Genomic DNA, 26739 nt, shown 5'->3' with positions numbered 1-26739 from the left:
CCAGTCGAGGACAATGGATGAATAAATCCACAGTTTAAATGTTTTCACCTTTAATGTTAGCTCTGTCTGAAGTAGCTTTGCAAGCTGTGCTCCAGTGAGTGTTTGGTACACTCACTCAGACTGAGGTATGGTGTGTTGCAACCCCTACTTTTAAAATCCCCTCTGCAGACAAAAGGAAATGTCTCGAGTAGGTAGGCAAAAGGATGGTTCCTCAGTGTGTGACTTCACATTTGTCGGAAACAAGTGTCCATTGCTGTGCTGGTCGGTGCCCCAACCCCATCTCTTTGTTCTAAGTCACATGGTTTTTGGGAAATCAGGAGGTGAAGCTCATGATTGTTCCTTTTATTCATTAAGAAGTCATGTTTATGCAGAAACCCCGAACTCCTTATACCTCTCATAACCAATAACCATTGGTTAAGAGCAGGTGGGAAGAGTTTGTGAGAGGCAAATGTAGCATCGCATGTTACTGATCTCACTGTATATAAAGAACAGGGTCTGGTAGGATTCGTAAGAAGGCAGCTGCATCTACAGAAGCAAGAGCTCAAAGGTGAGTTTATGCAAAAGACAGAGAATAGCTTGTAAAATCTGTGCATGTCAAAGTATGTAAAGATGCATTTGATGGGAGAAGGGTCAGTGTAAATCAGTGTAACGTTTTTCAGAATCAGGATCTTTCAGATGAAACACTTTAACCTGAAGAAGATGAAAATTATCTGAAGGTTTTTACGGTCCTTAGCTCTCAGCAAATTTTAACACCAGTGACAAGATGTGCAGTTATTTCTCTATCTTGTGCACAGAGAAATATAAATCTGTTTTTTTTTTTAATTTCATTTCATTTTCATCTTTGATTGACTGCATGATTCACAGATTTCCTGTAAAGATAAGAAGTTACTGAGATGGAAGTCCGTGATGAGACTGCAGTGGCAGGTGAGGGGAAGGAAAAGAGAATTTTCTGTTTGGGACAGTGTTGCTGTTGTGGTAATGTACAGTTTTGTATCGTTTTCTGTTCCCATTTTCTCTCTGCTGCAATGCACCACAGTGGTGTTTTAAAGACAGCTGAAAACAGCTTGATTAGTTTTTATCTTTTCCGTATGTCCCTCTTTCAGTTTGTAAAGATTTAAGTGCATTAAATTAGGCGGGTGTCCCCTTAAATAGTTGCAAATTGTATGAGTAGCAGGTGCATTTCTGGGGGGGGGGGGGGGTTGTGTGTTTGCTGTTAGAATTAACATACTATTAATCTTACAATGAAAAGTATGGCAACATTAAGCCCATGTGGCACCCAATTTTTCAACAAGACCGATCATAACAACAGCAGAAGTGATACAGATTTGTAGAAAATCACTGTGTTGCTGGTCAGTTGCCCAACCTCATCTCTTTCTTCTAAGTCACATTTCTGTTTCTGGTTTCTGGAAAAACCTGAGGTGTTGCTATTACTCCCCAATTGTTCTTTCTGATATCACCCATTAATAAGTCATCTTTATGCAGCTGTCATAGTTTAACATGAAGCTATAGTCTGTCTACACGCACCACAGTGAGCTCAGGAGGAGTGAAAGAAAACATTTTTCCAGCATTCAAAATGGCAGTGCTTGTTTCTTTATTGAGAAAAAGCTAGCAGATGTCCTTCGACGTGAAGAAAAGCAAACTTAGTAGGTGCTCCACCCCTTTGCTTTATACAGTGAATATCTACAGTAAAGCTACAGAAATAACATTAAAATATGCAGATGAATGGTTAGCTTAGACTGATAGGATGTTTGAATTAAGAAAATTGCTGAAGGCTGACTACAGCCATCACACCTTCAATCACAGTGACACCTACAGAAGACAGGGGTGAGTTTAAAGAGGACTGTGGGGTGTACTAGACCATATTTATTACAAGGCTTTAATAATAAGATTTAAAGTGAAATAATATAAACGACTGTATTAATTCAATGTTAATAACATAAAAATATAGAAAAATAAAAGCCACTCACCTCAGGCTGCTAAGTTGGACACTGAATTAATAATATATTTTTTTACATTATTTATTAACACAGGTGGCAAAAGCACAGACTTTATTTACTTAAGTAGAAGTAGAAATGCCTGTGTTTAAAATACTCCAGGAAAAGTTGTGTCACAGTTTGCCGGGGCAAGACCGTGTGCAGGTGTGTGAAGACTGAGGAGCAGACACAGGCGAAGAGATGGAACTGGATTTTAAACCAAAAGTGAGCCTTTATTATGGCTGATGACAGCAAGTCCAAGCACAGTGGCGAAACAAAACTAGAACTAAACTGGGAAACTAAATACTGTGATTCAAATATGAAAACTTAGAAGACTATGACACAAAGGCTAAGACTGTGACAACTGTGACTATGGCTGAGACAACTGTAGCTATGAAGACATGGGGGGTGGTAACACAGACGACCCAACAAAAATCATGAGACAGAGAAATTCAATTAACCCAAGACAGCAGTTAAACTGATGTTTATTTTCTTCTGCAAATTAGCAAATCTAAATATAGTTTTAGTTGAACATGAGAAAATATTTTTTTGTGATGTTATGTTCTAAGTTGAAGGCATTGTATACGTTTTTGTTGTTCAAATTTAGATGATGAGGATGTAAACCTGAGGGGGTAGGGCTAAATAAGTACCGGTATATACTTCTGCCTACTCCTTTTCAAACAACTGTATGGAAAGATTTTATGAAATGCTGGTGAATGTATATGTTTGAAATAAAAATGAACTGAACTGAAATGACAACAAGAACTTGACAATACAAGAAAATGCAGACCTGAAACCATGAAGGGCGAGGGAGACTTAACACGGGGATAGAAACACAAAGGGATCTAATCAACAGAGAACTAAAGGCTGAACAACTTAGGAATTTGAGAGAACTAGCTGTGATTAACATAAACAAATAATAACAAACTCTCAATTCCTAACCAATAATCAATAACAACAAAACAACAACAAGAACTCGTCTTCAATGCAATATAAGAAAAACACAACGCATAATAAATTCAAAATGCTGGGTCAGAGACCGAGCCCATGACGTGTTGACCTTTTTTACTCAAGTAAAAGTGAGAAAGTACCAGTTCTGACATGTACTCAGTAAGAAAGTAAAAAGTGGCTCCTTGAAGGACAATTCTACATACCATTTTTGTTCAAAGGTAATATAATAATAAAATAATGTTAGTACATGACAATACATACATATATATGAATCTCGATTGTAATTCTAATTAACGTACTCAGTTTGAATCTGTTGTGTAGGGAACATGAAGCGAAAGAGAAGATTAAAAAAAAATATTGTGTTGTCTACATTTTAATTTTCAATTCAATTCAATTCAATTTTACTTATGCAGCACCAAATCACAACAACAGTCTGTATATTGTAAGGTAGACCCTACAATAATACATACAGAGAAAAATCCAACAATCATATGACCCCCTGTAAACAAGCGCTTTGGCGAGGGTGGGAAGGAAAAACTCCTCTCTAACAGGAAGAAACCTCTGGCAGAACCAGGCTCATGGACGGGCAGCCATCTGCGGCTTCCGCTTGGGGTAAGGGATGAAGACAGGACAAAGGACATGCTGTGGAACAACGACAGGTATTAATAAGAACTAATGATTAAACGCAGAAAGGTGTATAAACACATAGTGATTGAGAAAGGTGACTAATAATAAAAAAGAATTATACACAAACCACTGGAAAAGTAATAATACCAAAAAAAATACAATACTAAAATTGAATAGAAACAAAGCTTAAGAAAAAAAATCACAAACGAACGGAATAAAGAGCTAAAAGAAACTTGAAACAAAGAGCTCAAAATACACTTACCATGTGTGACCCTGGCAGTATGACCTCATTTACCAGAAGAAATTTGCAGACAAAATAAACAATTGCTTTGACTGTATTGTAATTATTTTCTGTTTTCTTACAGGTGATGATAAAGAGGAGAATGCATATGGAATCAAAGGAATGGTAACGTTTTCCACTTGAATGCTTATTTACCATTTAATAGTAGCACAACAGTTTTCTATAAAAGATAAATATTGTGAAATATGAAGCCTATGTTTAAGTCACACTTAAATTTAAAAAGGGTTGCACAATCCAGTATTTAGTTGAACAAGCTTTGGATTTGATAAGGGCACAAATTCACCATGCCATTGTTTCAGCAAGCCTAATCAATGTTACAACATTTCTTTCTGTCCAGAATTGCATACATATTTTGCAAAACTCTTCTATTGATGATAGGAGAGTGAGACCACCGTATAAAGTATTGTCCAGCACATTACAAGGATTCACCATGGAGTGAAAGTCGAAACTCTGAAGTGACCATGCACAGAAATGAAGTTTCCACATTTTGACTCCAGTAGATCTGTCAAGACGTATTTTGTGGCAGGCAGTGTAGGACCCAAGAGCAGGACTCAGAGACACTGAATCAACCAAAAGAGGCAGCTTTATTGCTTTTAATTTGATACTTGAGTGAAAAAATAAAAATACAGAAGCTCAAATAAAGAAAATAAACTAGATGTATGTACTTGAAAATAGAAGACTTGTAAGCTACAAGGGAAGCACACAGCACAAGGGGACAACACAGCAGAGAAAAGGGAGGCGCAGAATAGATACACAGGAGGAGATTAGGGCCAAGCGGAAACACCTGAGACTCAGACTAAGATACGTGGGCTTGACAGAGGGACTGGGAAAAACAGACATGTAGACATGACAGACTGGGATAGCAAAGGAGTCAAACACAGAGAGATGAACATGGGAACATGAAGGAAGAAAACCGAGGAACAGAGACAAATGCAGACAGCAATGGAGACAGAACACAGAGAGAAGAGACAGACAGGTAATGTACCTGATGATTGAATGACTTACAAAGCACAGAGATGAGACTAGGACAGACTGGGTGCAAAGGGAATAAACATGAACAACAAGATATATAAAACTAAAACATAAGTCATTCTAAACTTCCAAAGAAGAGAAGGAATCACAAGTACATAACAAACACATAAACTGTGTACATATATATATGTATATATGTTTGTGTGATGGGTCTGTCTAGCACAAACCCGCCGCTGGAACGAGACAATTCAACTCAACAGCAAAAAGCACTGAACACCAAGCAAAGCTCTTTGTGTTTCTCGTGCACGAGGGAGACCCAACTGGACGAGCGCCATTCCTTCACTTGACCCGAGTTTCTCTCGTCTGCTCCCTCGTAACACTGCTCTTTTATTGAGGTTACATGAATATGCATAGGCTTATTAACATAGGTACACATGTGGACAAAGAATACCTTGTGTGTGTGTGTGTGTGTGTGTGTGTGTGTGTGTGTGTGTGTGTGTGTGTGTGTGTGTGTGTGTGTGTGTGTGTGCAGTAGCGGTTTTAGATACGGGCGACACGGGCGGTTGCCCGGGGCGGCATCGTGGTGGGGGGCGGCATCACGGGCATCGGCAAAAAAAAAAAATTGCTCGTACTCATGCTGCCCCGACATCATGCCAGCGCATATTGGGAATGGCATAGGCACCGATCGGTTTTCTATCGCCCATTTGCTGGGAGTAAGGGCGCCCTCCGTTTGCGAGGTGCGTCTGCTGCTTGCGGCACAGGGAGGAGAGGGCGGGGCGGCGGGGGATTCTCTGGCTGGCTGGAGCAGCGTCTAATAACCAACTTGCAAAATAAAACAAAATAAAAACAAACCAACAACACGAAAACACCAGACATCATGATACAGACTTATAATTTGCACCAATGTTTTTTCGAAATTCTATACACGAAAAGTGAGCGCGAGAGCCCTCGGTGCGCCTGCTCGCTGCTGAAGTCAAAGTAAACTTTATTGTCATCTCCGCTACATACAGTCCAGTATATAGAGAGACCAGACGACGAGGCTCCAGTTACAGCAGTGCAAGTAAACAAACAATAAATATAAGAAGAGTAAGAAAATAAATATACACTTTGGGACCAGGGGTAAAGGGATCAATAACAATTTAAAATGTATATTTTATATTTTGTTGATTTAAAGTCTCACACACAACCTGTTTTTAAAGTTTAAAAAAAAGAGAAAAGAAGAAGAGGAGTGTAGCGACTTCCACAGTCGCTAGAGGCCGGGGATGGAGCCTGCCTATTTGCCTGACGCGCTCTCAACTGTACGCAATAATGCGAGAGGTGGAATTGCTTGCTTGTTTATTAAAGTGCTTGAAAAGTTTACAGAGCAATGTGATCGGCTCGCAATTCAAACTCTTAAAACATCAGAGCTCTAATGTAACAAGGGGAAACTCGTTGTGCTGCGGTCAACAAAAACTACGGCTACCCAGCCCTGCTCTCTGTCAAAATCAAACCAGTGAATGACAGACTGACAACGCCCTCTTAATGTCACCGCTAGCACCCACGTGACTCCCGTTACACATCACCATAGCAACCAAACAAATGAAAACCCAGTGATCATTAAAATTCAATACATTTAATTATGGCTCCTACAAGGAGAAACGAGCAAAAGATACAGGTAAGCAGATGTGTCATTGGATAATGGCAGGTCATGTATCCTAAAACATTAAGAATCAGAATACTTTCTTAATCCCTAAGGGAATTATGTGGGTTACAGTTCCTCCAAGAAGAAATGGTAAAAATAGTAACAGTAACAGACTAAACTCCAAACAATATATACAATAATATAATATTAATTAGTCAGTGTCAATTGTTGATTTGTCCTGTTCCCATTGTATGACGAATTATGTCTGTTTGGTAGCCGTTTGCATACTATGCATACTCTCTCTCTCTTCTTATATAGGGTCATATATGTGTGTGTGCGTGCATGTGTGTGTGTGGGGGGGGGGGGGGGGGGGGCGCCAGAGGGCATGTTTGCCCGGGGCGCCAAACAGGCTAGGACCGCCTGTGTGTGTGTGTGTGTGTGTGTGTGTGTGTGTGTGTGTGTGTGTGTGTGTGTGTGTGTGTGTGTGTGTGTGGTCTGAATGTGACCCCATAAACGACTTCCCTAAACCTGCTGGTCTGGAAGTCCGGCAGTTCATTTAAACAAAAGGCACTTAGACTAAAACAGATATAGATATGTTTGCTATGTGAGTGTGTATGCCAGAACACTCTGGAATGCACACAAAGTCTTTGCAGACTACTAAGGACAGTCTCGGTTGTTATGTCCTTGGGCAAGACACTTCACCCGTTGCCTACTGGTGGTGGTCAGAGGGCCCGGTGGCGCCAGTGTCCGGCAGCTTCGCCTCTGTCAGTGCGCCCCAGGGTGGCTGTGGCTACAACGTAGCTTGCCATCACCAGTGTGTGAATGGGTGGATGACTGGTTGTGTAAAGAGCTTTGGGGTCCTTAGGGACTAGTAAAGCGCTATACAAATGCAGGCCATTTACTACACAATTGATTATACACCTCTAACCATATGTGGTTATATATTTCTAAGTATAAATGACAATCAACAATATAAACCTGACAACAACTGCGCCTCCATCCCTGCAGGAGAACTGGGGAGGTCCCACACGGGGCGCCCACGGCCAAAGTGTGAGTTTTGCTGAGAACCAGAGGCAACGGGCACTCATCTCCGCCAGAGGCCAGTCAGCCTGTCACGAGCTGAGAACTGGACCCCCGGGCCCCAGGTCCCTAAAAACCACCCAGCACCAGGCGAAGGCCCCCCTGAACAGGTCCAAGCCATCCCGGACCACCACCCCAAGAATTTGTCAACAACCACACCAGAACATCCAGCCATGCACCTCAGAGCCAAAAAGTACCCAAATCGCAGGGAGGGGCAGCAGCGTCAAGCGGGCAGCGGTAGGAATCAATTTTAAATTATAACTTATACATTTTTGATAACAATTTGGTGGTAAAGATATGTAAAAGTTTGTTACCAAGTAGGTATCTGTAGATTCAGATGATTGGATCTTGTATGATGGATTTCAGTTTCTGATATCCAAGAAATTTACTGTGGCTGATTCTAGTTCTTGAAACAAAATAAAGTTTCCATTTTGGTGTAACATGCTCTTTATCCCTTTCTCATGCCATGATTAAAAATTTTGTATTTCCTTTTTCTGATAAATATCCAGATTGTTTCAAATGGCTGTTAGTTTACACTGGATCAGTAAAGACTTAGTTATTGTTCAAAATTCCCATCAGGCTGTTGGAGAGGTGTTTATGCTGTGGCTTTTAAAGCAGTCATGATGCTTTATACTGGACCTTACGAAAGGCAGACGAGGGAGTTTTACTTTTCCACAGAGTTCTTGTTCTAGGTCCAGCCAAGGTCTGTCTAATAACCTTGGTTTAATCCAAGATCATCCTCTACTGGCTTTAGCAATAGAATATGACTCAACCATACCAGGTCTGAGAGCTTTGCAGAAAAATTCATACCTAGATATCTGATGTTACCCAACCATAAAGGGTGGTGGAGGTTCTGAAAATTACAAGTCAGAGGCAAAACTGTTGATTTACTTCAGCTGATGGAGTAGTTTGATATGAATGTGAACTCACCAAGTGTGAAAAGAGAGGTTTGTGAGCTTCTAAGGAAAAGTAATACATCACAGGCTTATCTTATAGTCTGTATTTTCAGTTTGAATTTCTTTAATATTTACATTTTTTCAGATTACTGCTGTTAATGATTCAATGAAAATGACAAAAAGTGAGGGGAAAAGAGGGCAGCCCTGTCTGGTACACTTCTGTAGGTTGAAGCTTTGAAAAGTAAGATCGAGCTGTTCAGTATTTTCATTTAATTTATGAAGAATGAACCAAATCCAAGTTTGTATAGAACTGCTAATAAAAATAGCCAGTTTACCCAGTCGAGTACTTTCTCTGCATCTAAAGATACAACTGTAGTTTTGTCAGGTTGCAAATTGTGAAGCCAGTATGATAACCCTATACAGCCAATAATGTGGAGATCTAACTTTTTAGATCCAATTAAAATTAATGAATCAATTTCATTATTCTAATATTTAATTGATTATTTTTCTTTTATAGTAAAATGTGTGCTAATAAATAAAGATGTTGGACTGTTGTAACTGAAAGCAGGAGCAGCAAATATTATTTTCTCCTAATATTAGCTGTGATTTTTGTTATTATTATTAGTTATTATTAACTATGCCATTATGAAATGTTGACATATGTATATGTTTAAGTATATACAACTGCGCATCAATCACAGCAGGAGAAGTGGGGAGGCCCCAAACGGCGCACCCAGAGCCAAAGTATGAGAGTTGCTGAGAACCAGAGACAACGGGCACTCATCTCCGCCAGAGGTCAGTTAGCCTATCACGAGCTGAGGACCGGGCCCCCGGGCTCAAGATCCCTAAAAACCACCCAACACCAGGCAAAGGACCCATTGAACAAGTCCAAGCCACCCCGGACCACCACCCCCAATAGAGCAGGTCAACGACCACACCAGAACATCCGGTCATGCACCTCAGAGCCAAAAAGTACCCGCATCCCAGGGAGGGGCAGGAGTGTCCAGCGGGCAGTGGTAGGAATCCATTTTAACTATAAAATAAATTATACATTTTTGATAACTATTTGGGGGTAAAGATATGAAAAAATTCTGTTACCAAGTAGTTTTTTTTGTTGATTTAGTTGATTGGAATTAAATGTTTCCTGTATGATGGATTTCAGTTGATGATATTCTAGCGGTAATTGCACCTTTCTTTTTTCAACATATTTATTAAATTTTTTCATAGTCAATGAAACAAACTAACAAAAGCCAAAAGGCAAACTGCTCCTCCAATTATACTCATGGCACCCTATACCCACAAAATACATCCTATGCAGAGAAAATGACAAGCATGAAAAAAAATGCCCATATAAAAAAGATAACAAAAAATCACTACATTATGTACATCAAACTGGTTAACTGTGCAATATCTAAGTTATTCACCCAGTTCACAAAGTACTTTTCGCTCTTTTTTTCACTGTCTGAGAGCAGTTCTTTTCCTTTTTCAACATATTTATTTAATATTTGCATAGTCAATGAAACAAACTAACAGCCTAGAAGGTTGCTCACAGTGAACGTTGGCATCCTCGAACGTTCACATTTTGGACAGAGAAGACAGATGGTTTGAAAGAGGAGTGAAAGAAGCCATTTACGTCCACTGTGAGGGACCATCTTTGAACAGAGGTGGTGGTTTACGACACCAACTGTCTGCCATCTATAATCCAGTTTTGAGATCCCTTCCCAGACGCCTTAACACCCACTCACATCCTGGGCCATCTGACCTCAGGAAATCACATGATAGGGTGGGGCCAGGTTTCACAATGAGCTCACCCGAAACGTCATTCGTCATTTAGTTTGGGAAGATTTATATAGTTAAGAAATTCTTCAATGGCAGCATCAGATGGATTAATCCGTGTTGAATATAAATCTTCATAAAGGTCTTTAAAATATTTAATTATTTGTTGTGGATCATGAGTAATGTTTCCAGTCAAATCCTTCATAGAAGAGTTGTTTTTTCTTTATTTACCTTTAACTGGTCAGCAAGGAGTTTTCCAGATTTATTACCATGTTCAAAGTTCTTCAAATGCAGCCTATTGATCAGAAATTGTTTTGTCTTTTTAATCCTTTCATTTAATTCTACTTTTAGATTTCTCAGATTTTTTAATATATGTTCTTATGGTGAGGCAGCATAGACAGCTTCTAATGATATAATTTTTTGTTCTTATTCTAATACAAGCTTTTTTTTCCCTATGAGAACATTAAAATATTATTTTGCCTTGCATTACTAAAGCTACGTGTTCCTCCCACAATCCAAACTCATACATTATAGTAGGTTAATAGGTTATTCTAAATTGCAATTACATGAATAATGAGTTCACAGCGCTACATAAATGCAATTATATTTGCACCTTCAATTTTACAAATGCATAAATAATAATAAATAATAAAATAACAAACAAATCCATTTACTCTGTTTACTTTGCCTTAAGGATTTATTCTTTGTGTTTTATGTTCTAAGCGTTTTCGAAGCGTAACTAATGTTGACTCAATATTGATAACTATAAATGTAAATTATAAGTTTGTTTGTTTTTTATAAAATAGTAGTGAGGACAGAGTTTAACAGTTTGTAACAGTTCCAGGATGTTCCTCAAGAAAATATATAAAAATTATTATGGCTGTTTGTCTGAGATAAAACATGATATTGTTTAATAACATGTTTGTTTCTCTAAAAACAAGCATTACTCAAGTGTTGCTTCTTGAAACGCTATCAAGGATTAATCACCCATTTATGAATGTCAGATTGTCTGCTTATGCACTCTAAATAAGTCTGTAGTTCAAAATTCAGTATACACATGTATGATGAGGGAATTCTTGGTCTGGATCAAAATTGACGAAAACCACCCTGTGATGGATCAGGTCAGTTATGGTTCAAATATGAACTGCATGTAAGGGTAAAAAAGATTTCAGTTACACACTCTGACTTTTATGAAGTCTGACAATAAGGAGTAGGAATGCAGAAGTTTAGTAATGCCTCAGATCACTTGGTTATAATAACAGCTTAAATAAGCGAAGGGTTTTCTCTGTCCCTTAACAGCAAAAAGTATTTTAGGTTTGCAATCACATATGTTACATCAGCTTATTATTGGAAAATCAGCACAGGTCTTGATGCAGTTCATGAGCTGCTTTGAGCAGTCAATAAGACTAGAAATGTATTATATATATAAATGTCAGTCAAATCCATTTAAAAATAGTTTCCTGTCTTCTCAATAAAATACAAAGCAAGACCTTTTCCTTCTGTTGTCATATATGTCAATGGTATTAAACTGATAAGCTAAATTTCAGGGTCATTTTTTTACTTCGCAGAGTGGCCCAGTGGATGAACGCAATGATGACAAGGAGAGAAAACCAGGAGATAAATTTTATGAATCAGCCAAAACTGATGACAACGGTAACATTTTTCATTATACGGTAACACAAAAAGCAAAAAATATATCAACAGCTATGTTCATAACTTTGAAAGGATTTGCAGGAACACGCAATGAATATAATGCATATCTGGTTCATGCAATCCTGCAGAAACAACAGATGGTTACACGAGTGGAAACAAGAAGGTAGGAGAATATATGTTTATTCAAAAGATCAAAATGAGTATTTACTCTGTTCTGCCATATGATGTATGTAATTTAGTTACATATGGTACCTCTTTATTTGTTGTTTGTAGAAGCCAAGTCAGACAGAAACTGAGGTACTGCTTGAAAGACTTCAACTTCAAGATAAATTTCAGCAGAAGTTGTCTCCTGCAGATTTTCTTCAAATACGTCCACCTGGGAAACAGATGGACCATGTAACATCTGAAAAAGATGTAGCTCACACTTTTCTCCATAAGCTGATAATGTTGGACTACGGGGCCAGATATATTCCTGTAAGACCAGACAGTCCTGAGGTGACCACAGAGTCTGACAACACTGAGACAGATTACAGTGATCTGGAGGATTTCTTGAAAACCACTGCAGACACAAATGAGAAAGAGAAGGCTTGTGTGCATCCAATGGACGTTCAGATGGCAGTATTTCACTGTTCAGACAGTTTCCTGAAACAGATGATGATTACAAAGCTCTCTCAGTGTCAGTATGCCTTACCTTTGCTTGTTCCTGACCCAGTTACAAAGGAGATTCAGTTTCCTCTGTGGACTTTCAGAGAAATAACAAAATCCTGGAAGGTAACTCAAATTAAAGACAACTCAAAGATCATCACCATGAAGAGTGTTCCAGTCTACAAAGCTGAAACACCCTTGGTGTCATTTTTCCGCCTGGGTTCTTTGTCAGTGTCTAAATCTCAGCTGATGAACACTTTGATCAACAACCGTCACGACACCTTCTTCCACAGAAACTGCCCAGGAAGCACCAAGTCTCGCTATTTGATGGATGGTGTGGCAGAGATTGCCTGGTACTGCCCTGCTGGAAAACCCAATGATACCTTCAATGACTGCATTGCCTTTTGTAATCTCCATGGTGATGCTCTATCACATAAAAAACAATGTGACATACTGATTGAAAAATCTTCAATCAATGTTTTTCTTTTGGCATCTCTGCAAAGCAATGAAGGAAGTCGATCACTCATATCATCTCTTTTTCAGTCTCATAAGCCTCTCATTTGTCTCATTGTTAATGACAGTCGTGATGCTGTTAAGATAAAAAATGGAAATTACATAATGGGTCTTAAAGACAAAAACCACTCAGATGTATGTGAAGACCTGAAAAGGATCATCAGAGAAGTTTTGTCTTCCCTTGATGGTCCCATCTTGAAACCATCCTTCCAGCTTGAAACCATGGCTGAGCTCTCTGGAATCAGAGTGGATGAAACTGACCCAGCCTGTCAAAAAGGGAAATCTGCTGCTATGGAAATAATCAATCTGCTTAAAAAGGATAACATGGATGTCTCAAAGATAAAATATGATTTTCTCCCGTGTCAAGGCCAACTGTGGCATCAGTGGAGCAAAATACACAGAGAAATGTTTCATCTCAGAGGAAACATTGAAAAGGAGAAAAGCAGAAAGGAACAAAAACTGATGAAAATACGTCAGAAACAATGTGCTGCTTCCTGCAGTAAACTGATGCAGTTGTTTACTGGAAGTCTCTCATTAATGAGACAAAAACAAACAGACAGAGAGTATTTCCTAAAATGGACTCAGACCTTCATAGATGAGCTCTCCATAGATGATGTTTCTTCAATTCTCAAAAGTTATGATGAAAAGTGGTCTGAGGTCTTGGCTTTGAAGAACAAACATGACAAATCAGATCTGTTATTAAGAAAACAAACTGAACTTGAAGACATATCGAAGAAACTTCAGTCTGCAACTTTTGGTTTGGAGCACATCTTCAGAGAAATGGGACAGATCTATGAAGCCCATAAAACAACACAAAGAGAGAGCAGACACACTGACTGGTCTAAATACCCTGAGCTGGCTGCACAGCTGATGATATCAGGACACCCGATGGAGCTGATGGATGGTGATGCAGGTCATGTGCCTTTAACATGGATCTCCAGTCTTTTAGAAGAAGTCATCAAGAAACTGGGGGACCAGAGAGTTTTTGTGTTGTCAGTTTTGGGCCTACAAAGCAGTGGAAAATCAACAATGCTGAACACCATGTTTGGGCTGCAGTTTGCAGTGAGTGCTGGCAGGTGCACCAAAGGTGCCTTCATGCAGCTGCTCAAAGTATCAGAGGAGATGAAGAAAGACTTGAAGTTTGACTATGTTCTAGTGGTGGACACTGAAGGACTGCGTGCTCTTGAGGTAGAAGGTAACAACACTCTTCATCATGACAATGAACTGGCAACATTTGTTGTTGGTCTGGGAAACCTGACACTGATCAACATCTTTGGAGAGAATCCATCTGATATGCAGGACATCCTGCAGATTGTTGTTCAGGATTTCATGAGGATGAAGGAAGTTAAACTTTTTCCCAGTTGTGTGTTTGTTCACCAGAATGTCACAGATGTTGCAGCAGCAGAGAAAAACATGGATGGAAAGAGACGCCTGCAGGAAAAACTGGACCAGATGGCCAAACTAGCAGCCGAAGAGGAAGTTTGTTATGCAGAGTGCTTCAGTGATGTCATTGAATTTGATGTTCAAAAAGATGTGAAATACTGTGCCCAGCTGTGGGAGGGCAGTCCACCCATGGCTCCTCCAAATCCAGGTTACAGTGAGAGCATCCAGGAAGTGAAGAACACCATCCTCTCTAAAGCTTCAAAGTCTGCTGGGATCACTTTCTCACAGTTCAAAACCAAAATTCAGGACCTGTGGACTGCACTGCTGAATGAAAGTTTTATTTTCAGTTTTAAAAACATACTTGACATTTCAGTTTTCCAAAAACTGGAAGTCCAGTATGGGAGCTGGACCTGGACCCTGAGGAGCATCATGCTGACCATCGAAAACCAACTTCATAACAGAATTGAAAATGGAAAAGTTGATGAGGTTGAAAAATCTTATCTTTTCAGAGAAACAAGCAAAACATATGAAGAAGTCAGAAAAGAAATGACAAAGTACTTTGAGGATGACAAAGACAGAGAGATCTTGGCTCAGTGGAGAGAACGATTTGAAATCAAAATTAAAGAGTTTCATGATGAACAAGTGAACAGAGTGAAAAGAAAACTGGATAGAGTTATCCAGCAGAAGAAAGCTTGTAAAAATCTGGATGAGAATAAATCAGAGTTTGAGAACAAACTTCTGCAGAAGAGCAAAGAGCTCGCTCATAAACTGAAGGATAAGGCCAAAGATGAAAAAGAGCTTCAGAGACAGTTCAACTCTGTTTGGAGCAGCTGGGTTACTGAATTAACAGCAGGTATAAAACCTGTTGAAGACATCAACTTGGAAAAAGATCAGTTAACGATCCTTCAAGAACTTGGTTTTGAGCCAGCTCTCATAGATGAAAGTAAAAGAAGTGGCAGATACAAGAAAATATCAGAGGTTGGTAATTATTCAGGTTATATGAAGACAGGTGGTAATCTGTTGGTTGACAGTTACAACAAATATAAAGCAAGAGGTGCTTTTTCCCATGAAGAACAAGAACAGATCAGATCGCTCATTGACCAAGCTGAAAAAGAGTCACGTGGTGCAATCAAAAACAAACATGTAGCTGCAACAGGCTACACGCAAACATATTTGCAAGAAATGGCCAATCATGTGACAGAAAAAGTTCAGAAATTTCTGTCAGAGAGGAAATATACTTTAAACAAGGAGTTTAAAGTTGATCTCTTGCTCTACGTGTTCTACAGGGCAGAAATTTGGCTTCTAGAGTCACACAAGAAATTTAAAATGAGCAATGATCCAATCACCTATTTAGAAAGCAAGAAAACACAGTTTTACACAGTTTTTAGAAGCCTTTGTAAAGAAAACTCATCTGCTGTTGTACTTGGAGAACTGATCTGTGAAAGGCTGAAAGTTTCCACTCTTGAGGCTGTCTGTAATAAGACTGCCATTGATCTCGCTGGAAAGATGAGGTGTAATTTCCCAGCATTCAATGGGACCAGGCAGGACTTGGAGAAACATGTGTTGAAGTCACTCGCTAAAAAAGAAGAAGGAATGAAAGAAGAAAACTTTAATGATTTCATCACATATATCATAAATCCAAGGAGACAAACAGAAGCTTTCATCAAAGCACAGGTTGAGAAGTACATCTTCAGAGATCAGAAAGATGAAGCTGTGGAAATACTCAAGAAAAATGCTGATGACATCAAAACAACTGTAAGTCAGGCTTTATTTACTGCAACACAAAAGGTCCAAAATCAGAGAGGAGACACAGATATGTGGCTGAAGGAATTTTCTAATGCCCTAAAGGATGAGCTGACATTTGACAAGATTTGTTCTGAAAACTTCAGTGACATAAAAGATTTTCACTTTCTCAAGGAAGAGATACAGAAAGGATTTACGTCCATTACTGAGAAGATGAGCAGCCTCTCCCTGGATAAGCTGAATGAATCCAGGCACAAGCCTGAAGAAATCCTCATAGATCAGCTGTGTAACTGCTGCTGGGTAAAGTGTCCATTCTGTGCAGCTGTTTGTACCAACACCATGAAAGATCACAGTCCTGATGGCCACAGCACTCCTTTTCATCGACCTGATGGGATAAAGGGATGGCACCGTAGAGACACAGTAGAGTTCAGTGTCAACTTCTGCACAACAAATGTTTCAAGTGATCGCAGTTTTTGCCTTAAGGGTGATTCAGAGAAATACATTCCCTACAAACAGTACAAAGCTGCTCATCCACCGTATGATACCTGGAGAATCACTCCTGATGGGTCTAAACTGGCATATTGGAAATGGTTTGTATGTCAATTTCAAACACAACTGGAAGAGCACTATGGGTTAAAGTTCCAGGGCAGTGGAGCTATTCCAGATCAATGGAAAAAAATAACTAAAAATGAAGCCATTCAAAGTCTGGATGAAATGTTTTAATGAGCCAAAGAAACTGCAAATCTGCTGAAAATGATGATACTTGTTTTCACCTAATAACTCATAAATCCAGCTGTGACAGTTTGATTTTGTTTGAGAAAAAGAAAATTCTATTAATTATTAACATGAAGAAGATGTTGAGTGACTATAAGTGAATTCACAAAAAATACAAAATGAAATACAAAAGTCACATTCTCAATGTTTCGTCCTTCTAGGCTTTCAGAGTGTTTTCCAGATAAATACATTTGTAACCTAATTTTGTTAATTACCATATCATTTAAATGTTTATAACAAAGATTTTTTTGTTTATCAAATAGTCAAAAAAAGTAAGAAAACTAAATCTCAAAACTGCTGTCAAACAAGTGTTAACACTCTTCGAGCATTAATTTCAAACATTGCATCTGAAACCACAACAAAAACATCGTCTTTTGCAATTTAGTGGTGTAATTTTCAGTTTTAGATTCAATGTTTAAGTTAAAGTTTATTCTCACAGATATATGATTTGAGATCTGTTTGACTGTCTTATGCTAATTTCATCTAAACCTGTTAAATCCACACTGAATTTTGTTTAACTCGACTTTTATTTCATCTCAGCTCTTTTTTTGTCTCAGCACTGGAATGATTTTTTTATTCTTTGTTTGCATTTGCAAATGTTTAGCATATTTAGTCAAGTGAAAAAAGACAACTGTCAACAGTTTGAACACCTTTTTGCTTTCTATGTCTTAAATAATAAAATAGTTTATGCTTCATCTCATTTGAATTGCTTAATTTTTTTTCATTGTGTACAACATTGAATGCAGAATAGTCCATCTAATTGTCAAAAGCTGGTAACCTTATATTTCATAAATTGCACTGAGATGGAGCAGCCACAAATTCATCAACAACTGATAAAAAACAGATGAAACAAACCTGACAGCTCTCTGCTAAACTAAGTCAACTGGCTGTTTGTGTGATCAGATTTGTAAATTTGCAAATAAGTTTCAGTTACCTTCTTTTCATGTGTGACTTTTGCTTCACTTCCGCAACGGTGGATCAGCAAATGTGTGAGAAGAGTTGTTTGTAAATAAGTTAAGTCAATGCATGAGGCCTGAGCTCAGGCTCACAAACTCAGGCATTCTCTCAGGCTGTAGTACTTACCACTAGATGGCGTAGTACTCGGCAATTTAAGTGTGAAATTGGTAGCAGTGGTTGTGCTGATACAAGGCCGACTCAGTTTTTACAGACTACAGTGGCTTTATCATGTGCTTGCTGTAAGTTTGTGTTAATGTTTTTAGTGGCTGTCACAAGTAATTCATATTGGAGCTGCATTCACTGAAACAGTTAACTAAAAAACTCCCTCTGTGAGTGTCTCACAGGATCTGATCTCTAACTAGAAGCCAGAGAGATGCGCTTTAAACTCACTGCTTAACCTTAACACAACGTATTCAAAATCACTTTGAGCTTGCACAGCTCTGCTTACCATACAGCTGCAACAGCACAAATGGCAGGCTGGAAAATATTGAAATATGGTTCCAGTAAAAATGTCAAAGTACTTGCTTTGTTACATCACATTGTGAAATGTGAATAAGCAGTTTAACTGTGTACAAATCCCAGGAGCAGCCTGCACAGCACAGGCTGTACCCTTTAATATGCTAGAGGCAGCTCACTGGAAGGTCGGTGATTCCTCTGTGATCTTCTCATCTTGACCCTTTGAAACTTCTGCCCTGATCCCAAACATCCACAAACTAAAACCTGTGCACATTTTGCTTCTTTTACAGGAACACAGTACTGACACATTAATATATAATGTAAACACACTGACCACAAAAAGGAGGAAAATTAAGTGAAATAAGAGAATTAAAAGAGAAAAAAGAACACATGAGACCAGCATATGGAAGTTAGTTGTTTCCTTACTTTTTCCACACTAAGCAACAGAAAGATCTGAGATTTCTTTGTATATTTATGCATTTGCACACACATGCACGTGTGCACATTCACACATGGACAACTTCACCCCTCGATTACATAGTAGGTGTTAAATTACATGTTAACACCTACAACCAGAATGGGTTTATTATTCTTTCTATGTTTTATTTCTATCACTTTCTGTATTTTTGCTGCTTCTATGTCAGTACCTCGTTAATACTTTTATACCTATTTCACATCTCCTACATCAACACTACTGTGTAAGAAAATGGACATATCCACACAAGGGGATTTAAAAAGCACACACACACACACACACACACAAATATAGAAATGCCATTCCACGTTCTTTTAAAATGGCCAATTAAAAACCTTTAAACATGATTTTTTTTTATTAATCTTTCTATGTTTCTATTTTTTTTTTTCGCTTTCTGTATTTTTGCTGCTTCGTTGTCGATACCTTGTTAATACCTTTTTCACCACTATTGCGTAAGAAAAAGATGCTCATAAACTGGTATAGAAATGGGAATTTAAAAAGCACACACACAAATGTTGAAAGGCCATTCAACGTTCTAGCTTTAAAATGACCATTTAAAATTTAACATGATTTTTATACTGGTTTAATACTGTCATATATTTTAGGGAGGCAGACCCACTCATTAGCATTAGCAAACTCATCTCTTTGTCAACCAATCACTATTTCATACAAGCATGTAACAAGTGAGGCATTTTTAAATGCTTCATTAGAGGGAAGCACCAGTTAATACAGAGTGTAACCCTCTCAAGGTTATCCACTGCTGTTCAAGCCAGTGATTTAATGTTTAATGTATGCAGTACTAATTCTATCCAACAGAGGGCAGTGATGGCGCTATAGTTGGCCTGCACTGCGTTATGCGGCAAGAAGAAGAGCTGCAGCGGAGCAGATAGCCAGCAAGCTAGAAGAAGAACGCACCCAGCGCATGGAGTACCGAAGAGAATAAGAACCTTTTTTCTAAGTGTTAAGGTTTTTATAGTTACAGACTATTAGGATTTGCTTACCACGCATCCCTTTTTCCAGTTGTTTGTTTACTTTGTTGAGACATAGTGCGAGAGACAGTTGCTGGATACTCGATCGGCGATTGGAAGGCGAATCCAGGGGTTTTCTTCCAGAGACGCATCGCTCCACCCAGAAGGACGGCGAACGAGGATTTTACTCATCTTTGCAGATAAGCACTGGGCTTATCCACACACACACACACACTACCCGGGTAGATTGACAAAGTTTTTCTAAGAGCTCTGAATTTATTTTATTATTTTTTTACTTCAACACCATATTTTACTTTTTTTCCTTTCCTCACCAAACCAGAGTGGTTGGTGGAGGTAGAACTGTGATAAGAGACATAAATGGACTAATACTAATATGGAACGTGAATTGACTGACTGAAGGGGGGATTATATTGGGTTTTGTCTCAGAAGTGTTGTTAACATTCTGCATATTATTGAAGTTGCTGATGAGACTGTTATGTGTTATGTTGTAATAAATGCCATAGAGTGTTCTCTATAAGACAGCATAAGGAAGTGTTCTAGTTTTCTTGTCCCTCTTCTCCTCATTGAAAGTACCTAGAATATCCATGTCCCTAAGTTAATCAATTAAGGGATCGATTACACAGAGCATAAAGAGTTTCTGTACATTCATCCCCACATCAACCTGAGCAAAATAATTCAATATTGTATCTGTGTCTGTATCTGTAATCAGGCAGCAGGTCAGTCCTCAGTCCCGCACAGCCTTGTGACCTACATGACTCAGTCTCTTTCTAACCTCCACATCCTGTGGATGTCAAATGATGCAGGTCAGCAGAAGAAGTTCTCGGCCAGCTTCCTCATTCTTTTATTGTCAGTGGCCTTAAGGAGACGTGTAGGAACTGAATGAGATCGCTCTTCATCTTCAGGTTGCTCCTCTGGGATGGTGGCCCCTTTCAGCTTATCTTTATCAAGGTTTGGATGGAAGAACGTATAATAAATAACTTTAAATAACAGACCAAGGACGTAAACAGCAACAACACAGGCAGCCGTGGTTAAAGGGTGTGTCACAAAATCAGGAGGATCTGTGCTCATCTTCCAGCACCACAAACCACAGAGGATGCAAATATCAATAAGGATATACGCGTGATAGAGCACGGACCTGATCCTCATCCCTTTGGCCACACTAAACCAGTTAAAATACCAAATGAGGCCAACAGTGGATCTGTAAAGCCATTCTGCACGAGGGTCATCCATGAAGTCCGTCTTGGATCGCCAAGCGAAGAAGAATAAAACCAGCCAAGAGCAGATGAAGTGGGCGAAGATGAAGCAGGGCAGCACGGAGGCGAAAACAGCGAGAGCAGTGAGACGAGAAGAGATGAGAACCAGGTTCCAGATGAAGTAGAAAACTAATGAGATCATGTGGTGTTTTTCCTTCTCTGGCAGGAAGGTGCGCATTGAGTGATCGTAGGTGGTCAAAAAGGAGGCGATGGACAAAGTCGAGCCGATGGCCTTCAACACTGAGGGGAGAGCGAGGGGCAGAGTTAGAACAAACGCTGATTCTTTGTTAGAAGATCCAAGTAATTTATGAGTTCAAAAAGCAACCCCAAATATTTTCAAACATCTTTTGTCATTCAGTATTTTATTATTTAGACTGTATGATGTTTGTTTTCACAGAAACAGCGATCATTTGGCATTTAAAATTTTCACATCAACCAATTATAATAGGTTAGTATATTTATTTCTGTTCTATTCACATCTCAGTGTGAGCTCCAACAAAGATGCTTTTAATTCTCTGCTGCTATTTCACTTTCCAAAATTTGATGACCAGATTTCACAAAAAAATTGAAGCAATTTTGAATTTGATGGCAGCAACACGTCTCATGGAGGCAAAAGAAGGCTGGACAAGTAAGTGAACAATTTCAGAAAAATGTTCCTTAGTGTTCCTCATCATCTACACTGAAAAAAAGGAATTGGCCAGCTCTTGGATTTACATAAGCAGCTTGCATGTATTTAACACAAGTGACTCATGCTTTAAAGTTAAGTGTAACTATATAGTGTAGAAACTACATGATATGCAGAGAGGCTAGATTAAATTGTTCATATCATGTTCGACTGAAGTAAGTCAATAATATAGCAATGTTAAATCCCGCGACACTGCACAGGATTTCAGTCTCGCGTGCTTTGGATCGTGGTTTGAGGAAGGCATCCATCTCAGTCAAGTCGAGCAGCCGCCTCTACTTTTTTTAAGTATATCGAAAAAAGTAAATTGGGTGGTTGTTACATTAAAAAAGTCTAACTTGTAATTTGAAGAAAATAATTTCATGTTTCTATGGTGAAAGTAATTAAATCATGTAGGATCTGTATGAAATTCAGCAACTTAATTTGTTCCTGTTGAGATGACCTGTTACAATCTAGTAAGAGTGGTTAGTTTCTGGACTCATGAAATTAACAAGATCACATGAGATTTGAAAAACTGCAGGAAAACCACTGGAGTTTTAAGAGGCAGACAGCTACACACACACCCCGTGTATGCCATCGCTTTGTGGTTCAAATCCACAATCCACTGGGTGTTCTGGTTTCCTCCCACAGTTAACAGTAACACAATTAAAGTTAGGTTAATTGGTGATTCCAAATTGCTCCTGAATGTGAGTGTAAATGGTTGTTTGTCTCTCTGTGATAGACTGGTGAGCTGTCCAGGGTGTACCCTGCCTCTTAACCTATCACTTTGGGTTATGCACCAGCCCCCCAGAACCCGGATAAGGATAGGAGAATGGTAGTTGTTGAAAGTCCATTTAATTTTTATGTAAACCGGACTCTAAACTTTGTTGAACATTATGTAATATGTAGTGACCAAGTAGTAATGGGGTAAAAGTTATTGAATAGTTCCAGATTTCAAGGCTCAACTACTTCATCTAAACATGTTTCATCACGTTTTATCAACACAAAATGAGCAGGCTTATTGAATATGAATAAGTTGTGTTGATTTAACTAAGTTGTTTAAGTTTCTGCCAAAGTAAAACAATTGTGTGCAACCAATGTCCACTATTGAATGAAGTACATGCAACATACTCATTTTTTTAAGGCATTCTTTTTCTCCTGGATTACCCTTTTGTGTTACACATTTCACTGTTTTTCCTTTTGCTACCTACCATGACCTGTCTCCCCAAGGTGATATTTGTGTATTGTATGTACGGTCGGCAAGGTCTGTCATCTCGGTTGTGGGCAACTGCAACTGACAAATAAAATCTCATCATCTCATCTCTCACCAAATGGTGGCTGCCTATTGAACCACCTGTTGAATTGGAAAGGCACCATCAATGCTGAAAGGTTTTAGAACAACACCTGCTCCCATACAGACCTTTTTGTAGAGAGAGCCTTAGAAACAAACTGAACAACACAGCAAGACAAGGCTGAACTGCATACTCCGTGTATTATAAAGGCTTCACGATAGAGTCTGGGTGACCTGGTCTGCCTTCAGTCACAATCTCTCACCAACTGAAAACATTTGGAGCATCATGAAACAAAAAATACGACTCAGAACTGTTGATCAGCTAGAATCCTACATCAGGCAAGAATGGGACAGTGTTCCTCTCCCAAATGTCCAGCACCTGGTCTCCTCAGTTCCCAGACATTTACAGACTGTTGTTAAAAGAAGAGGGCAAACTACACAGTGGGAAATTTGACCCTGTTCCAACTTTATTGACACATGCTGCTGCCATCAAACTCAAAATTAGCTTGATGATAGGCTGATATATTTTCTATGTTTTGTTGTAAATAAAATAAGTGTTTATTAATTTGCAGATCATTGGAATTTGTTTTTATTTACAATTTACACAGCGTCGCAATACTTTTGGAATTCAGGTTATAAACAGATGAGAAAACTTTGAATGTGGTTTTATTCGTAATTCTACTTTCAATGAAAAGCTACACCTGAGTGATCCAAGCATACGTGATCAAAAGCTGAGTAACAAACTGTACCTGTAACAGGATCCAGCCGACCTTCGTGCAGAATGATTGTGAGCATGAGAGCAAGCTGCGGGGCGCTCTCTGAAAACGTCTCAATGAAACGCAAAATGCGGAGATCCTGTCTCAGAAACTTGGCCACACTCTCAGCGTCAGCGCGCTTTCTGTATAAGCTTTGCACAGACTTCTCCATGACTCCTGCATACCTGAGAACCAGAAGAACCAGTTACATCAAATCCTCCCGCCAGACATGCTGAACTGAAAATATCTCGAAACAGAAAAGGAGCAACAAACGTCCGAATAAAACAGGCTTTACCCAATTATAATAAAGAAAAATCTACAGAACGTAAGTAGTAAAAAAGTAAGTCAGCAATTGATGTGACTAGCTTATATACTGAAAAGAAATTTGATGTATGATTCATGGGTCTATAAACAGAAACCTAAAATCAAGAGGAAATTAAACAGAATAATTTGTAGATGATTTAATGTTACTACATGTGTGTACTTCTGTAGTGCAGCTGCCAATCAAACAAGTTCATGTAAATTTATTTCCTATAAATCAAATATTTCTAGGAACAGGTGAGGAAATGTAAAGATGTTGCCTGGGGCACTATGAACACACTGAACACACTCATGAAACAACCTGAAGAAGATCCCCAGCTGGAAAACATGCAGCAGCTTGAGCTGGCACTGGCTCGGCTTCTTCTCAATCTTTGTCTTCATCTTAAAATCATCGTAGCGGTACCACAGCCAGCTGTACACCTGAACCAACATGGACGAGCCCAAGAGAAACAGCAGCAGGAGGCTGAAGTACACGTAGGCCTCCTGCTTGTAGAGGGACACAGCAGCCCATATATCCAACCCTATATCAAACAGGAACAGCAACAAGTCCACACAGGTGAAGAGAAAGTCCCGAGTGCAGCATTTAAACTCATCCTCAGACCCCGGCATGCTGCCTCGATGGCCTGCTTCTGAAGCAGCTATATGTTAAGGTTTAAGACAGCTCATAAACTGAAACTGAAAGGGCCAGTGTTTAAAAACCACCTCCTAGAAACTGATCCACCCATGATATGAGCTGATATCCACCCATCTTAAAGACATATTGTATTTTACACACATGCATACATATAATCAACTGTAGTATGTCCACCGAGACATGAATACAATTTAAAACAACTTAAAACTGTAAAAACAAAAATGAAAGAATAAGAAAAAATCAACATCAACACATCAAGATTGACGAGAAAAAAATGAAAAATAAGCAACGATCTGGACTTTTGATATCAGCAGAGATTGTTATGAATGCATTAAATCATTTATATTTCAGATCTTCTCATACCAGTGTTAAGTTAATAAAGTTAATAAAGATATTTCTCACTCCCAACACGTGTCCTTCAGGCTTACGCCCCATAAACAGAAAAAACAGAATACAACACAAACTCTTTGTGCTGTTTGAAAAAAACCTTTTCAAATAATCAAGTAGGTGATGTTGTATACTTCCAAATTTTCAACACAATTAATGCATCAAATCACTGTCACTGATTCCCAATCCAAATATCTGATAAACATTAAAAAAGTTTATCTGATCACTTTCTATTAACAATTGCTGATGTGAAAGTGTTTTAACTTTAAATTGTCTGATATCAGATCAGCTCAAGTCTGAATTGAAACTAAAGTAAACAAAGATTTTACTTTAGTGTCAGCTCTGATAACAAAGTAAACAAACACGGAGTGGGTGAGTGAGATAAACACTAGCTTTTGTTATCTAAACACATAGAAATGTGTTTAGAGCAGGTCGCCTACTGATCAGAAGGTTGGTGATTTGACGATGATTTCATTACAGTAGATTTAGCATTTTTTCTTTTTAACTCCTACACATGGGCTTATTTTTTCAATACGGCCATCCACAATAATACTAGACCTTTGTACAGCCTTTGTGATTTGTATTCCTATTACTGCAGCCGTGGCATAAGCTGAAAAATAAGAAATCATGATACAGTATTTTTTAAAAGTACTGTATATTGTGACAAAATGTGGTTAAATCATATCCTATGTCCTATGCTTGCACCTTCAACTGGTGCTAGCCAGGGGGCGCCCTTTCCCCTGTCTTCTTTAGGCTTCTTCACTTAAACCAAACACATCCCCACAAGTGATGAATAAAGCCGACTGTTGTCTAAATCCCAGTGGTGTGCTGTGAAGACAGTGGTAGATAAGTTCCCAATTCTTTTAACTGAAATGGTTAATTTATTAAAATAGCTTTTTTTTCTGTGAACTTTAGGGCTCAGTTTCCTAAACCATGAAACTTTTTTACTGTTTTAATTTAAAACTAAACATAATTCTTGTCTGAGAAAAGTCACAGAAACCTGATAAAAGCATAAATTATTTGGTTTATTAAATAACCAATAATTGTTTATCAAACCATTTATCAAATGATAAATGCTTGGTTGGGATCAGGATATTGTTTTGTTTTGTTTTTTTGGTTTTTTTTTAATGTATGAAAGTTGTTACATTTACAGAAATCTACAGTCAAAACTGAAATATATGAGAATTAAGAGATTACTTTATAAAACTTCGCAGTTACTTTAAGTGATCATCACTAATCCATATGACAGTCCACACTTGTGCACACAAAACAAAGAAATATGACAGTGCAATACTTTTCTGCTTGTAGTTTAAATATTTTTCTGTGTAGCTTTGTTTGTGTCCCATGTGACTGTGTGCATATTTAGATTGTGTTTTTAACCATCGTCCATATGCTTAACTGGAAATATCATCTGCATTGTCATTAAGTGTTATCTTAGTGTGGTCAACTTTTTTACTTCATTGTTCTGTCTGCACTGCATCTGTAAGGTCACTCTGAACACTCTGCACAGCGGCTCAGAGTTTAAAGGAATTTGCTTCTGTCGAGGGATGAATGTTGAACATACGTTCATATTCTTCTCAACAGTCTGATGTGTTTCTGCTTTTGAAGAAGAGTTTCTTTTTTCCTTTCCTGTAAAACAGTTAGGATCAATT

General features: G+C 38.6%; 2 protein-coding genes across 2 annotated transcripts; one reads left to right on the top strand and one right to left on the bottom strand.

The window, feature by feature from the left end:
- Positions 1-7402: 7402 nt before the first annotated feature.
- LOC135932113 (interferon-induced very large GTPase 1-like) lies at positions 7403-16857 on the top strand. The gene is made up of 4 exons (XM_065469446.1): positions 7403-7762; positions 11766-11850; positions 11979-12013; positions 12124-16857. The coding sequence occupies exons 1-4, from the start codon at positions 7403-7405 to the stop codon at positions 16855-16857; spliced, it is 5214 nt and encodes a 1737-aa protein (XP_065325518.1).
- Positions 16858-19663: 2806 nt separating this feature from the next.
- On the bottom strand, positions 19664-24906 carry LOC135933858 (XK-related protein 8-like). The gene is made up of 3 exons (XM_065472111.1): positions 24327-24906; positions 23740-23922; positions 19664-21344 (listed from the first exon to the last, which is right to left on the bottom strand). Exons 1-3 carry the CDS (start codon positions 24673-24675, stop codon positions 20590-20592), a joined length of 1287 nt encoding a protein of 428 aa, XP_065328183.1. The 5' UTR covers positions 24676-24906; the 3' UTR covers positions 19664-20589.
- Between the last annotated feature and the right edge of the window lie 1833 nt (positions 24907-26739).

The sequence above is a fragment of the Pelmatolapia mariae genome, linkage group LG22 (genome assembly GCF_036321145.2).
Source record: "Pelmatolapia mariae isolate MD_Pm_ZW linkage group LG22, Pm_UMD_F_2, whole genome shotgun sequence".
Lineage (NCBI taxonomy): Eukaryota > Metazoa > Chordata > Actinopteri > Cichliformes > Cichlidae > Pelmatolapia > Pelmatolapia mariae.
Note: the sequence above shows the minus strand (reverse complement) of the source record. Positions and strands in the feature narration are given on the sequence as shown.